We start from the raw sequence: 15,367 nt of genomic DNA on the forward strand, positions 1-15,367 counted from the left end.
AGTGTAGTGAAAATGTGTGTAAAAATGTGAAAAAAATATATTTTTTTTCAATACCTTCGAATTTAATAAAATAAGTAAGTCATCAATTAGTGTTTGCCAATTTCATTGAGTACATATTCAGAGCACTCCTGCGCTGTTAACCACTCTGCAATGCCACATTAGCCTCTGTTAAGTCTCCGCACCAAATTGATATTGTAACATTGCTTCGCAACATTTGTTTCAGCAACATTACTACTAATGTTGATAGTGACGCTTGCATTAATAAGAAAAACAAAAAATTACCACACTTGTTTAGATTTTAATTGATTTGATTTGACAGCAATTTTCACCACTCGATCGCCGCACAGTTCAATGACCGCAGCACTTCTCCTTCCCCGGGCAACAACAATATGGGAATGTTTCTCATCACGTAATTATGATTCGGGTCCTTTGAGTTACTTTTCCTACAGATTGCTATTGTTGCTATTACAGCTCGCCAAGCGCTCATCCATTCGAACTTAAAATTATTTTGGTTGCCCATCCGTCCCTCAGTTGCTTTTGTATGTTCCTCAAGCTTGTCTGGGAATATATTAACAATAATTTTTCCAACATTTTTTTACTGACAGTGTCTAAATAACTTGTTTATTTCTCATATGAAATATAGAAAATTATAGACTTTCACGTAACAATTTTCGCAACCGAGTTTTTTTGCTGAAAAATCATTGAACAACAAAATTTCAAAGAAATTCTAAGAAATTTTGTCAACGACTTTGCCTAAATGCGTGTGAAAGAAATTTCGCTGATATTCGCTTCTAAATTCTCTTTGGACTTTTGGCTGCCGACGGTAATAGACGACGGGCTGCTGCCGTATTTGCCGCAAGTACATTTTCTGGATTTACAGCATTTATTTGCTGTAAAGTGAACAAAAACGAAGAATTTTTAAACAAATCTAAAGACGTAAGTTAAATCAAATAATTGTAAAAAATATAAAAATTTCCAAATTCCAATAGCTTATTGCATGTATGGTATTGCCAATTGTTAAGGCGCGAAAGTATTGCAAGAATTAGCGGTCATCAACTGGAAATCAATCATATATATACACATATGTATATACATATATAAGTGTGAAATTTCCAATCAGATTATGGCTGAGCATCCGATTTGCTGTCAGACTTAGTAGACATTTAAACATAGGACAATTAAAATCTTTCTTTGCTAAATAATTTTGCTGTAGCTAATTTCTAATTGACAACCCTTATTTAGGCGCTAAAATTGACAAAATCTGTGAAATTTAACGAAAAACAAACAGTTAGAATTTCGTGCCTTAAACTACATATAAGATATTGAATTTATGAAGGAACAACACATGGCTTTGCATTAAGTCCACCATTTTGAAGGTGCAGTTAAATAATTTCACAGAATATGAAAATTGTAGGACAAAGTGTTGTTGACACCTAAAAACATAAAATATGGTATGTATTTCATAGAGGACTACCAGTTTTTGCTGAATTTGCATCTGAAGATGCCAAATCGGATTGAATCTTTAAGATTCGTGGGGATTAAATGTTAAATGTTTCGCGGAAATTCAGAGTGCATACAACTCGAAAGGGAATTTAGGTGGAATGGACATGAGAAAAATAAAAAAAAGTTCAATGTTGTTATTGCCAATGTTGAATTTCAAATAAAAATAAATTTCCAATTAAATATATGTTTCTTATCGTATTCGCGTTTTTTTGCTTGATGATATAAAATTCAGAATAAATTGTTGGTGTTCATTTTTCAGTTCTTCTCAAGAACCAATTTTTATTATTTTGTGTATTTAACTCATTAATTATCTTGACTAAGTTTTTGGCGATCATGGCAGGCATGTGAGGTGAACGGTTTCAGCACCCATTAGATTCTTAAAATACCTAGATTTGTTTGTTTTTTGCATATTATTGTTTATTCCTCTTTACTGATCATGAAACTAATATTCCAGTAAACATCTTTACTTCTTACAAACTCAATAATTGCCTGACTGATAACTGATCATTTCGGACAATTCATGAGAATTTCTAAATACCACAAAGCTACATACTGATTCCGTAAATTAGCCCTATTTCCAATAACAATAACAACGTATTCGTTAAAAACAACAACGTCATGATGTTATCTTGTGCACAAATCAATAAGCTGCTTTATCCAAATGCGCCGGGCGGACTGACTACCGTAGCCCCTGCAACTTCAAGCGCACCACAATCGATGGGCGCACCATCTAGTGGAGCACCGAGTGAAACACAAAGTGAGATTTCATCGGCTGATAGTGATTGGAGTGACATCAGGGCAATTGCATTGAAATTGGGTGTAGCCAATCCAGATGACTTGCACACGGAGCGCTTCAAAGTCGATCGTCAAAAGTTGGAGCAAATGCTGAAGGGTGAGTAAAGACAGAGGAGAACGACAAACTTAAAGGCTAACGAACCTAACCTCATTTTGGTTTTCCTTTATAGAGGAGAGTATGGTTGAGGGCATGAATGGTGCTGAATATTTCTTCGAAAGTGTAAGCTGGGACGCTTAATAAATTTGTGTGATTTTCTCTCTGATTCGTAGTTTCTTACACATTTTAGGTTATGAAGTCTACTGAGACTTACATTAGTTGGCCGTGTCGCCTTAAAATTGGTGCTAAGAGTAAAAAAGGTAAAAGTCAAATTGAAAATGTTGAAAGAAAACACCAATCTCATTTGAAAAATATCATCGTAGATCCTCATGTTCGAATTCTTGGACGTGCCGAGGAGGTGCAAAAGGCCAAAGAGCGTGTTCTTGCCAATTTGGACTCAAGAGTATAATTTCTGCCATTATATGCATTTAAATTAAATTATTTTTCAGCAATCGTATTAACTCTACTCAACATTTCTTAGGGCACTCGCGTAATTATGAAAATGGATGTCTCCTACACGGATCACTCATATATTATTGGACGTGGTGGCAATAATATAAAACGTATTATGGAAGATACGGCAACCCATATACATTTTCCTGATTCGAATCGTTCAAATCCGACGGAGAAATCCAATCAGGTCTCCTTATGCGGATCTCTTGAGGGTGTTGAGCGTGCACGCGCTCTGGTTCGTCTCTCAACGCCGTTGCTAATCTCATTCGAACTACCCATCTTAGCTCCAGGGCGTCCACAGCCCGATCATGAAACACCTTATGTAAAGATGGTCGAAACCAAATATAATGTGCAAGTGAGTGGTCAATAAATGGTGGGCAAATCCTTCTTATAAATACGCTGCAACTTTATGCTTCAGGTTATCTTTTCGTCTCGTCCCAAACTCCATTCTTCGCTAGTGCTTGTCAAGGGTTCTGAGAAGGAGGCCACCAAAGTGCAGGATGCAACACAGTTGTTGATTAATTTCTCATGTGAAAACATAGCTGTGAGTTGGGATCATAAATCTATTCTTTGTTTGTCCTTTGTTTTTGAAAATTGTCCATTGTATTTCTTCAGAGCCAAATTATGGTTCAGATGCAGTTGGAGATATCGCCACAGCACCATGAAATCGTTAAAGGCAAAAATAACTCAAATTTGCTGGAAATAATGGAGCGTACGAAAACTAAGGTGAGCGTTGACATTGTACCGTTTGTGGGATTCGCCTTAAGATTGTTTATTTTTAGATAATTTTTCCTGATCTCTCGGACTTGAATGTTAAACCTCTGAAGAAATCTCAAGTGACCATTACTGGAACTATCGACGGTGTCTATAAAGCACGTCAACAATTGCTTGTATGTATGAAAAAAATTCCCTTCTCAGTACCATGAAATCTCAACTAAACTATTAAATCCGTTCTATGAAGGGTAACCTGCCGATAGCTTTGATTTTCGATTTTCCGGACAATCAAAACAATGCCTCTGAAATAATAGGCCTCAGCACCAAATATGGCGTCTACATTTCACTGCGTCAAAAGCAAAGACAAAGCACTTTGGCCATTGTTGTGAAGGGTGTCGAGAAATTTATTGGTAAGCAAACCCTTTTTTATTAGACCAGTATTATATAATGTAATGTATGTATATAACCGTATTTGCTTTTGTGATAGACAAAATTTACGAAGCGCGTCAGGAGATTTTGCACCTCAGCACACCACTTTTACAAGCGACTATTCCAGAGAGCTACTTCGCGCCGAGAGATAAGGAGTTGAGTATTAATTATCGCACAATGCTGACCTCACTGCTGGCTGGCTATCCCGATAGCCCAAAGACACCTGGCCTCCTGACGGCCCAACTGCAGATGTCACCGTATGGCATCAATGGCCACAATGGCCAAATGAATAACAACAATAATTTATTGATCAACAATAACAGAAGCGATAGCAATAACAACAACAGTAAATCATATCCACCGGGTTTCGGTGTTTGCACGCCAACCAACGTCTGTCCACCCACTCAGAAGTACGTGACCATGCATAACAACAGCTTCAGTCGCCAGCAACCGAACCACAACAATAATTACATGCAAGTAACTTCGCCGAATGCTCCGCCGCAGCGTGCTCAGCAGATCGCTATGCATCAACAACAGCAAATATCGCCGCGAAATAGCTGTCATAACACCAGCGGCTACCAGAGCTTCAGCAGCAGCACGAATTCGTTGGAGCAAGTTTACCCACCTTATGGCGGAGGAACTAATGGCGGCGGTGGAGGAGCCGGTAATCGGTTGGTAGCGCCAAACGGTGAGATGAACTCGCGCGGCCAGTACTCGCCCGACTCGACCTACAGCAGCGAAGCTGGCTGCGGACGTGTCGGTCGACGCTCAAGTGATGGGGTTCTTCTTGGGCTTGGAGCTTCTGGCCCGCTTGGCGGACCGCTTATGCCGGGAAGTGCCGAGAGTTATCGCAATTTGCATTACGATCTGAAGGTATTTACATTTATGTACATTTATTGTGTGCGTTTTTCATTCGTTAGCCATTTCGTTTATAGCAAAATCGCATTTTCGATTTCGATATGAAGCGCGCCATGGGCTTCAAGGCTATGGAACGTCCACCGGTAAGTGGTGAATTGCGCACGCCAACTCCGAATTGGGCTGGCATGGCACTGAGCCGCACTTCGCCGGGCGTTTTAGAGAGTGTCGACGATAATTTATGGCCACGCAACGTACACGGTATGAACTTCAACGGTGGCGCCGGTGCAAATGGTGCACCGATTTCGCCATATGCGTTAGGCGTTACTGTGGGCTTGATGGATGCTACACCGACCAATCGCCGACTCAAATTGGCCCAACACAAGGACATACATACACTACTGACAAGCCTTGGCTTGGAGCACTACATAAGTAAGTCTATGAGTTTTGGAAAGGAAAAAGTTGAATTCTTCCTTCCTTATTTGCTTCAATATTTTACTTTTACAGAGACATTCATTACCAATGAGATTGATCTTGAAATGTTCACTACGTTGAATGAGGAGAATCTACTGGAATTGGGCATAACCGCTTTCGGTGCGCGTCGAAAACTGCTCCTGGCCATTAACACTTTGCAAGCCAACGATGCCACCAATGCTGCCATGCCCGTTATTTCGACTTCACAATCAAACAATTCGTCTCCTCGCTTTTCCGGCTCAGCCGCACCAGGTGCCGAACGACGTCCCTCAAATCAATGGTAAGAGCAAAGCTCATTTGGAAACCAAAACCATTGAAATACCAAAACGTGAAGAACGTATAAACTCCATAGAATATTTGAATTGGAAGAGCTTGATGAGTACCTAAGCCTTTCCATTTCCAATTAGAATTAAATTATTTATTACAATACTTCTTAGAATAAGTCTGCATGCTAATCTGTAATATTTTGTAAGCTTCTTTACTTTAAACACCACTAACTCGAACTGCATTGCCGATATCAACCGCGACTTTTTAACATTTAAACGTCCAACCAACGACATTATAGAAAGAGAGAGAGAGAGAGAGAGAGATAATAACGGAATGTGTTAAGCATATGAATACACCGAAAACATGTAAAATGGCGCACGAGTGTAATTGATTCAGAGGCTGTTCAATCAAAAACTTAACTGCAGGACATTTAAGCGTCCTTTCAAATGAAGAACGTGCAACTGAAAGGATTCTTCTTGACTTATACTCGTATTTGTAGGCAGACCACATTGAAAGCTACGAATCAAGTTGCCCAATCACTCGCCAACGTCCATTTTGCTGGAATGTATGCAGCAGCGCTGTTGTGACGTGTTAAAAGAGGTCTTGTTTTACAACAACAATTTTATATTTATTACTTTTCTATTTATTAACTAATTGAATATTTATTGCGTAGTTAGTGAAACACAAATATCAAATATTATCATCGTTTAAAAAACCCGAAAAGGAAATGAAACTAAAAAAAAAAAATTGTATTTATATTATATAATTTATTGTTATGAAATTATTTTGCATGCCGAACTTGTGTGTTGTCTTAGTATGTAGCTACAAATCGAAATTTATACAATCGAAAAAGAAAACGAAAACAACAAAAACAAAAACAAAAAAAGAAAAAATCGAAAATAATATGATGTAACAAAATGAATTGAAATTAGTGTAAGTGAAATTTGGTGTGAAATGTTTGCATGGAAATAGGAAAACTTATTGAGAATTTATGCAAATTAAAAAAAAAGAAAATTCCAAAATGATAAACCAAAAATACGAAAAAAATACTTTTTCTCAAAGATATTTCAAAAATAAATTGTAATGAAAGTAAATATGAAAAGCATAGCTTTTTCCGTAACTAAATAAATGAATAATACAGCCGCATTAGAACGCACGTGTCTTTGATTACTCTAGTATAAAATGCAGCTGAAGCACCGCAGAAATAACCGAACAACAGCAAAATGTCTCATTTTTATTCACATATTTATTTAATTACTTAATTTTTATTTAATTTAATACTAAACAAACACAAGACTGTTCGTTACATTTTTATTATAATGCATTTTGCTATTTTTGTAGTAAACTTATATATTTATGTATTATATTATATTTTTATATGTCTTACAGATTAGTAATGGCTTTATATGCTACATACAGACATATATCTAGGGTATAAAGTAGCCAATACAATACAATTCACATTGTCGAGTCTGCTTCACTTGCACATGAGCAGCCATGCACTTTTGAGGGATATGAATAATTTATGCACTTATTGATAGGTATATGCATGTACTGGCCTCTCTCTGAATGGCCTACTATTTTTAAATATTTAATTCTAGTTTTGACATTATTCAGTAATATTTTTCATTTTTATTTTTATTATATATTTTTATTGTTCATATACTTTTTTTTATTACGCCACTATAACTATTTCTTAATATTTTCATATAATTTATACACATTTCTCTGTTTGCTGTTTATGGTAACACCCACAGTGGTGCTCATAAGTGTATTTTCGTTCATAAAAAAAAAACCAAATTATATATGTATTTACATAATATAAACTAATCACAAATTAACAAGCACATAAATTAAAAAAAAAATAAATTCATATTGTCATAAGTTCAATCAAATTTATTTGAACAACTGCTGTCATGGCAACACTCATTTTTGCATACAAATACCTAATAGCTCACTTAATAAGAGATTTAAAACGTAAACCTGTTCTTGATAATTTTTTTTAACATATTTATAAAAAAATTTAATACTTTCCAAAGCAACAATTAATTTATTAATTAAATTTAGAAAAACATAAACGTTTAACACGAGAGCCTTTCATTATAAATGAAGCAAAAAATCATGTGCGTGTGTACCACTCATAGCAAACCATTTACTTTACACAGCATGAAACACCATTGTGGTCTTCAAAGAGGCGCTTTAATGACGCTTACTTGTAAGATTTTGATTTATTTACTATCTTCCAGTTTATTTGCTTATTTATGCAGCATTTGTGTTTTTTATTTTTATTAGAATTTACATATATGCTTATGTGTTTGTGTATATATTAATTTATGTACTCCAATTGAAGGAACTATCTACCGTTGGATCTTGTAATTTCAAAGAAAGTGTCGAGAATTACGGTTAATTTTAAATCCAATTAAGAAGTGGGTCAAATATAAAGAGTTACCAAACAAATAATCTACAAATGAAATCACTTTGAATTTCTTTCAGTTGCAAAGGTATGAAGTTCCTTGAATTATTCATCTACTTCTTACTATTAGTTACACATATACATTTAAATTAGTGCTTTTATGGCTAAGCTAAATTAAATTTATCCATCTAGCGACAACCACCATTTGCTAATGAGCATCGCACCTACAACACCAGTGGCACCTACAACTCTTTGAGCATTTTGGTTTACATTATAATGTTCACAACTTCAGTGATTTTACTTTTCATATTTACAACGTCAGCCTCTTGCCGGTTCGCAGCTATTCGTCAATTAATCTATAAATTTATTAATAATTTGTTTATGTACAATTTGTTAATTTATGTTTGTAAAAGAAAAGAAGCTGCTTGCGCACATTTGAATATATACTCTTAAAACTATTTAATTACGTGCTCTAAACATTCCTTATTAAATACTGTTTTATTACAGTTTCATTTTGATTATTTTTACTAAAAAAATTAGGTACTTTACATTAAAAGCAAAAATAATATATTTCACAAAAGAAATAATTTACGCGTATTTCATTTCATATGGTGCAGCCTGTACTGTCTTCCTTAGCCAAAATCACAACCGGTGAGTTTTCAACTGCGCTAACCGGTGCGTGTCTTAGCTAAATATTTGAAATTTTATTACTTTCGCTGCACCCGAATTTGCCGGATGTCAAATTTTGTAGCATGCTTTTAGGGGCCGGAAGACAAAAGTGCAACTGGGAGGCGACCTGCTGCGATTTATGGTCGCCTGGTGCATTTCCCAAATTTTACTAATTTGCTGGAAGCATTTGCGCCGCGTGTTTACAGCGAATGTTGCAGAACATTTCACATGCATTTCGGCTGTGCGCTAACAGACTGTAACGTGTATGTTGCTGCTAATATTTTTATGTTAAATTAAAAATAACCAAAATAAATAAATAAGTACACATTTGCCGAATTTGTTTAAAATTTGCATATATTAAAAATGAATTTGCAATTAAAATTCTTACAAATTACAAGCAATCGAAAACAAATACAAATGACAATAATATAAATGTACATAAGCTATTTTGGAAATTATATTTCATTAAAAAAATCACATTGAACTTAAACAAAAGGTAAGTGAAATTAAGTAATTTGTTTGTTTTTGTTGTCTTTGGACATACTTAGTCTAGCATTTTAATGTATTGAATACAACATTTACAACAGTTTTTTTTTAATAATGTTTCTAAAAGCCAACAAGGCAATAGCACAGTCGCTTCTCAATATATCTAGAAGCAATAAAGTGTGCTTCAAATAAAGTTAAGATTTAATATTTGTTCACGGAAGAATGACTTTAAAGACACTTCTGTTAGCTCTAAAAGTGCAAATTCAACCGCTATATTTTAGAAAACAAACTGTGCTATTGCATGGGCTGGCTTCTTCACACTCATATGTTTGCAATTAACATAAGTTTATGTTTTTCCTATTATCTCTGCTATCTCTGCTGATAACTACTCTCTTTTTGGTATACATTTCATCCATTTTTTAACTTATTACCTAATGAAGATCTAATTGTTTGGCATTACTCTAATTCAATACAATATTTTCACATTTTCACAACTTGGTTCAAATTTCTTTCGCGCACCTAGTTACCATATTTACACAGATTTACTTTTACTTTGACTTTTACTGCTTTCGAAATTTAAAAAGCAACATCAACATTTTCTTATCGCTAAACATCTCTAAACTAATTTATCATATTATTTTGCTTTTATTATTATTTTTTTTGTTTTTGTTTTGGCTTTTGTTGCTTTGCTTTTCTTCAGAGATAACGTGGCGCTTCCGGGAGTATTGTTTATTCATATGGTATTGTATATATGTATGTATATTGGTATTAAGCTATTTATGGTATGTAATTATTATTTCTGTTTAAGCTATGCGCTGGCGCTCAATTGGCTTCAGACGGCCGGCATCAGCAGTGGTCCCAGCAAGGACGTGGTGCTGCGTAGTTTTCTTGCCAATTAGCCAGCAACGCCTTGGCGCTCGACAACACCTTGCCGCCTTTTATTGAACCAACCACTAGTGGCTGTTGTTGTTGTTGTTGTTGCCTCTTACTGCGAGCGCTGTGTAAAAGTGTAACAAAATCGTCAACATGTTGACAATCGAAACGTTGTGCAATCATCATCAATAATGTTTGATCCTTTGACGTGTCCTTAGTGAAATTGCCAATTGCTTGATTGCTGCCGTCGTCACCGTCGCCTTCTCCGCCCCTGCTGCAGCGTTTGTAAGTTGTGTGGAGGGTGTTGCAGCCGGCAATTGCATCATGCATGGCAGCGCTAACACCCGGAGTGTCAAATGTCAATGCAGCTACAGTTGTTGGCAATGGAGTTGATGGGCTCCTACCGGCAACTGTCACCGACAGCTGTTGAGTTGCGTGGCGCTGTGTGCGCGCTTGGTTGCGCAATATTGACGGGCTTTTTCGCTGATGTTGATGCTGCTGCTGCTGTTCTTGTTGTTGTTGTTGTTGCTGTAGTTGATTTGCCAATTTTTGTAATGGATTCGCCGCTATTTTCGCCCACCGCATAAACACCATGCCCAGCGCCCGGCGGAATCCCTGCAATCGTACACTCAATGATTTCAAATTTTTTCCAACGCAATTATGAAAGGATTTTCGTCCTTTCAATGTCCGTTTGACTGCCAAGATTGAAGCTGCCCCATCATTTACAATGCGCAGTGGTGTTGTTACTGCTGCTGTTGTTATTACCTTTGATGGCAACAACGTGGCAGTAAAGACTGCTGCAGTCGAGGCGTTGGTTCCCGGTGCCGGTGCCGTCACTGCTCGTTCGCGTTCACCCACTGCTGTGGATTTCCTTTGGTTCCTTTGACAGCTTATAAAATGGCGTGTCAGTGCGCATAGAAAGACGCTCGTGCAAATAGCAATAAAAACATAAGCAATACACTTGCTGCTGTTGTTGGGAATTTCGAACCGCGCGAAGTTCTTCACTGCCTGCGCCGCCGGTGCACTTTCCTTCTCATCAGCATCATCATCGCTTGCTTCACTTATCCTTTTGACATATCGCTGCTCCAGCGCCACTGTCGCTGGTTCGCTCCACTGACTGCTGGATGCCCGAATTGCTGCCGCGGCTGCCATCAGACCGGTACAAAGACGCTGCCAATGCAGTTTTAGTGCTCCCACACAGATGCGCGCTGCCGTACCGTGTACGGTTGTTGCCGAAGACGTGATGTCGGCGGCTAGAAAGGGAGACACAGACAGAATTCAACAATGAGAAATTGAGTAAAAGAGTTTTTGCGAAGCTAGAAAAATGGAGCATTAGTGTCAATCAATTGGAATCTCGAATGTAATTTATTGTATGTTTTCTTATCAAATGGAAAGTTCTGCAGTTTTTTTTGTTTGATTAAAAATGAGTTGGAATGTTCTTTTCGAAATGTGAAATGCTAGCGAAGTCAAAGCGAGCGGTTTGAGTGAGTGACTACCGCTTGGTAACTCGCTAAACATGCGAACACCAATCGAACATGTTTCCGCCAGTGCAACATTTTCCAAGTCACAACGAAAAACAAAGTTCACTCCTAATATTTTGAAGGAAGGAGCTGATGTAGAAGTCTTCAAAAATGTTAAATAATTCTAATAAGTGACTAACTAACTTCGTATATTAATGAAAGAGTTCCAATAGTTGGGATAATGCATATTAAAAATGCATACGACGGTCCAAAGGCGATAAATAGAGGAACTTTATCGTAAAATAACGGACCAATGACATAAAAAATGTATAAAAAGTGCCTCATGGGCTCTTCTTTACATATTGTAGTTTCTTTTTACTATTCGGAAGCATTTTTAGCGAAATTTGTTGGATCAAACAGCGTGCATGCATGAATGCGAAGACGCTGTATTAGCTGAATTTCATCAAAAGCGAAAATAGTCAATGCCAATGGAGTTCATGGCAACCAGCGAAAATGTGATGTGCGCGTGTAAAGAAAGCTCGCGAGTTGGGAGTGGCGAATGAATTTGCACTTTGTTGACACTACGGTATATGTTAACATTGCATTTGCATGCATTATGAAGTGTAAGTACCGCGCTGGCGACGAACGAGTTGCCGCCTGTCTTCGGTACTTCCATGTAAGTGTGTCGCATCATCGCAGCAGCATGGAGCTCCGTTAACATTATGCGCCTGCTTGCTCTGTGGCAGAATTGACTGCACATCGAGTCGTTAGCGTTGTTTGCGACTGATTGGCTTACTTGCTGGCATGGCACATATGCTAGTGTGTGTGTGTGTGTGTGCTATAAATAGCTATGCATATTTTAATGCGCCTTAACAGCGTATTATGTTGATCATAAGCAGCTGAAGCTAAGGCAGTTGATAGAGCAGCAGCAGCCAATGCTACGGCACTTGTAAAAACAAACTACCGTTTGCCAGCAATGACAGCGCCTTAACTCAATTTAAGTTTAACTATGCACACAAACATACACATACAACGCACACACACAAGTGAATGCATATATGTTAACTCCAGCGCTTGCAATGTATATCGTGTTTTCTTTCGAGTTTTTTCTTTTCGCATTTCCTTTTAGGCGTGTTTGCATGAATTCGTGTATGTCAATGTTGCCTCAAGTAAGTGGCAACACTTTAGTGAAATTTCTTTTTATTTACACCTAAGGGGCATGTGTGCGCTTTCATCCGCCACTACGCCGCCGCTCTCGCAGGCGCACCATATGCTGCTACCTTATCATATTTTCACAAATATTGAGCAACAACGTTGCCATTCAATGTATTGCATAGTTTTGGGCGGATAACGTCATTCCCTTCGATATTAATATACGTACCACATATATGTGAGTAGAGGCGGTTTACGAATGCGAGCTAAGGTTTGAGAAATTTTGTTTGCTTTTCGTGTTCATGTTCATGTATGTATGTATGTATGTATGTTAGTTTACCCGAACGAAGGCAGCCTCATATACTTGTATGTGTGTCTGTATGTCGCACTCTGTGTAAAGAGCAAGCGACAGGAAATGCTGCAACGTAAAATATGGTGTTAAACGTTTTTGGGTAGGTAGAGCAGTGGCAAATTGACACACACACACACATACACATACGTACATGCAGTAACGAATATAAACATTAAATATTGCTGAAAAGTTGTTTGCAGTTCAAGTTGATTTGCTTTCGATTAAATATGTGTTCGAACGGGTGGTAGGTAAGCAAAGCAAGCAAGTCGATTTGCCTATTAAACGAAGCGAGAAATTTGAAGTTTATTGCAATTTGCATTAAATAAACAGCTGCGCAAGGCACACAATCGCCAAATAGGTATGCATGGATGTGTGTGTTTCGACAAACACAACGCTTATTCCGTGATTAGGGATTACACAATGTAGCGACTTTGGGCTTTTAGAAGCAGAAAAATTAGAAAAAAAGCGAAATTCGTAAAGCGCTTACTTGTAGATTTCTTCTCTTCATGGCAGATTTCTTCTGAACAGATTCTACTCTAAACGGAACTCCTTAACTGCCGCAGTACTTCAATAAAATTAATATATTTCTCCGAACACTTTATGCTTCAGCAATGTAGGTCAAAATGTCATATTCATATTACAGTTAAGCAAACTAATTAACGTGTTGCACGTATACACTTTAGCACAAAGTTGCAATCAATACCGTTAAACAATCCATTAAAGTATTTTAAATTGCTTTAACGTTTCAAAACCCGCGTACTATTGTCAACACTCGCTTTTAATTGGTGCATATTTCCATTGTTGTCAACATACGAGCACTGTTATTATATTAAAACCTTGTATTTCATATTAACACATCGTGTGTTGCAACTCACCGGAATATGTTAAAAAGGACTCATTATGATCCTCGAAGCCATCACCGCTAGCATGCTGCTCATATGGATAATTATTATGCATATCGTATGAACGGCCGGAGGCCATAATGCGTGGTCGATCCTCTTCGATGACACTTTCGATTTCCTCTTTAAATATATCAAATATGCTTGCCGTACACTTGAGCTGTTGGGGCGAAATCATAACACAAGCATTTACATATGAACATACATATAGCATGAATTCGTTTATATTTCTTCAAACAATATTAAATCAATATTTATTGTAAAGCCTTGCAAATTACCCTCATTTGTCCTTTAATGAAATGCTGTGTGGTCACCATGAAGTGCAATGCGCTCACCACCGACTCCAAATTGTTCTCTTCATAGCGCTCAATTTGATAAGTTTTGATGTGATGCAGTGGCACCTGTAATAAAGCAAATTACTTGGTATTATTTTTATAAATATATTTCATTTCATTTAAATATTAAAATACGTTTTTCGTTTTAAAAAGGAAAAGGCACACAGTTATGGAAAATTCTTGGAAAAAGTCATTTTACTTTACGCCCAGCCAGCTTATTCAGAATAACAGAGATATGATGGCAACAATTCAAGTACAATCTTTCAACCTGCCTGTCATATGTAACGTAACGGTATTGTGTGAAATGAAAAATAAGGTAAACAGAGGAAATATGAGGTATGAGAGGAATATGTAACATTTCAAACAAAAGTGGTGTCTTTCAAATTGATTGCGAGTAAACGACACGGCTGGCTGATTAGGTGAAGCAGGCACTCATATTTTTCATATATATTATGATGTGGAAATCCAGTGTAATATTTTAATGTCTTCACCAATTTTTTATGAATCAGTGATGTATTTACTTATTTTTACCAGATTGCCTCCGATGTGGTATATTTCTGTATTTTATTTCTAACTTACAACTCGACTGCAGACAGGTGTTGTTAAGAAGACATCAATAAAATTTAAATTATTTGTAAAATGTGGCTGGTTTAATAAATTTGCGCCCATATTAAAAAAGAGACGACTTTTGGTACAATTAATTTCAATTGTTTGCCATGACAAATGCTTATTGCTTTACCAAATGACTGAGTTAAGTGTACATATCAGATGAGCACTAATCGGATTATTAAATATACTATTTATAGAAAAAACATTTGTGCTTAATTTTATGTGGAAATGATTCGCATTATTGTGTAAAAAATATTTGCCATCAGTTATAATATTTTTATTGATTTTTTAAGCGTTTATTTATATTTAAAAAACAGACTGCTATGATATACAATTAGTAATTCCTGGAATGAAATTTGTTTACTGACACACTCATTTTTCAAATGGCTTCCTTACCTGGGTCAACAGTTTGTTTGGCAAAACACAGCAATTATTCCATTGCGAATTCAATTTAACATGCAAAGTAGCTTTGTTTGAGTTTTAAATTTTAATTAAGAACTTTTTATGCGCAAAACATTGCGACAGTTTTCAC

General features: G+C 36.7%; 2 protein-coding genes across 3 annotated transcripts in view; one reads left to right on the top strand and one right to left on the bottom strand.

Moving 5' to 3' along the window:
- The first annotated feature begins 523 nt into the window (after positions 1–523).
- On the top strand, positions 524–6,739 carry LOC105211483 (protein bicaudal C). 2 transcript variants are annotated; one of them, XM_011182908.3, is made up of 13 exons: positions 524–936; positions 1,958–2,395; positions 2,469–2,518; positions 2,586–2,655; positions 2,719–2,798; positions 2,877–3,203; positions 3,267–3,392; positions 3,464–3,574; positions 3,631–3,738; positions 3,810–3,972; positions 4,050–4,864; positions 4,927–5,278; positions 5,354–6,739. In XM_011182908.3, exons 2-13 carry the CDS (start codon positions 2,122–2,124, stop codon positions 5,602–5,604), a joined length of 2,727 nt encoding a protein of 908 aa, XP_011181210.2. In that variant the 5' UTR covers positions 524–936; positions 1,958–2,121; the 3' UTR covers positions 5,605–6,739. The 2 variants fall into 2 exon arrangements, with proteins under 2 accessions (XP_011181210.2, XP_054083336.1); XM_054227361.1 differs by lacking the exon at positions 524–936 and adding an exon at positions 1,138–1,451.
- Positions 6,740–7,689: 950 nt separating this feature from the next.
- Positions 7,690–15,367, bottom strand: part of Cadm2_1 (uncharacterized) — a 56,293-nt gene continuing 48,615 nt past the window's right edge. The window contains exons 5-7 of the mRNA XM_029039704.2: positions 14,170–14,292; positions 13,868–14,051; positions 7,690–11,281 (exon numbers count right to left, since the gene is read on the bottom strand). Coding sequence (XP_028895537.2) covers positions 10,002–11,281; positions 13,868–14,051; positions 14,170–14,292 — 1,587 coding nt within the window. The 3' untranslated portion in view covers positions 7,690–10,001. The remainder of the gene's footprint in view (positions 11,282–13,867; positions 14,052–14,169; positions 14,293–15,367) is intronic.

The sequence above is a fragment of the Zeugodacus cucurbitae genome, chromosome 3 (genome assembly GCF_028554725.1).
Source record: "Zeugodacus cucurbitae isolate PBARC_wt_2022May chromosome 3, idZeuCucr1.2, whole genome shotgun sequence".
NCBI classification, from domain to species: domain Eukaryota; kingdom Metazoa; phylum Arthropoda; class Insecta; order Diptera; family Tephritidae; genus Zeugodacus; species Zeugodacus cucurbitae.

Coding starts and splice junctions, on each gene's coding strand:
- LOC105211483 (XM_011182908.3), top strand. CDS start 2,122: ATGATGTTATCTTGTGCACAAATCAATAAGCTGCTTTATCCAAATGCG. Junction 2,519..2,585: donor CTGAATATTTCTTCGAAAGT/GTAAGCTGGGAC, acceptor TACACATTTTAG/GTTATGAAGTCTACTGAGAC. Junction 3,739..3,809: donor AAGCACGTCAACAATTGCTT/GTATGTATGAAA, acceptor CGTTCTATGAAG/GGTAACCTGCCGATAGCTTT.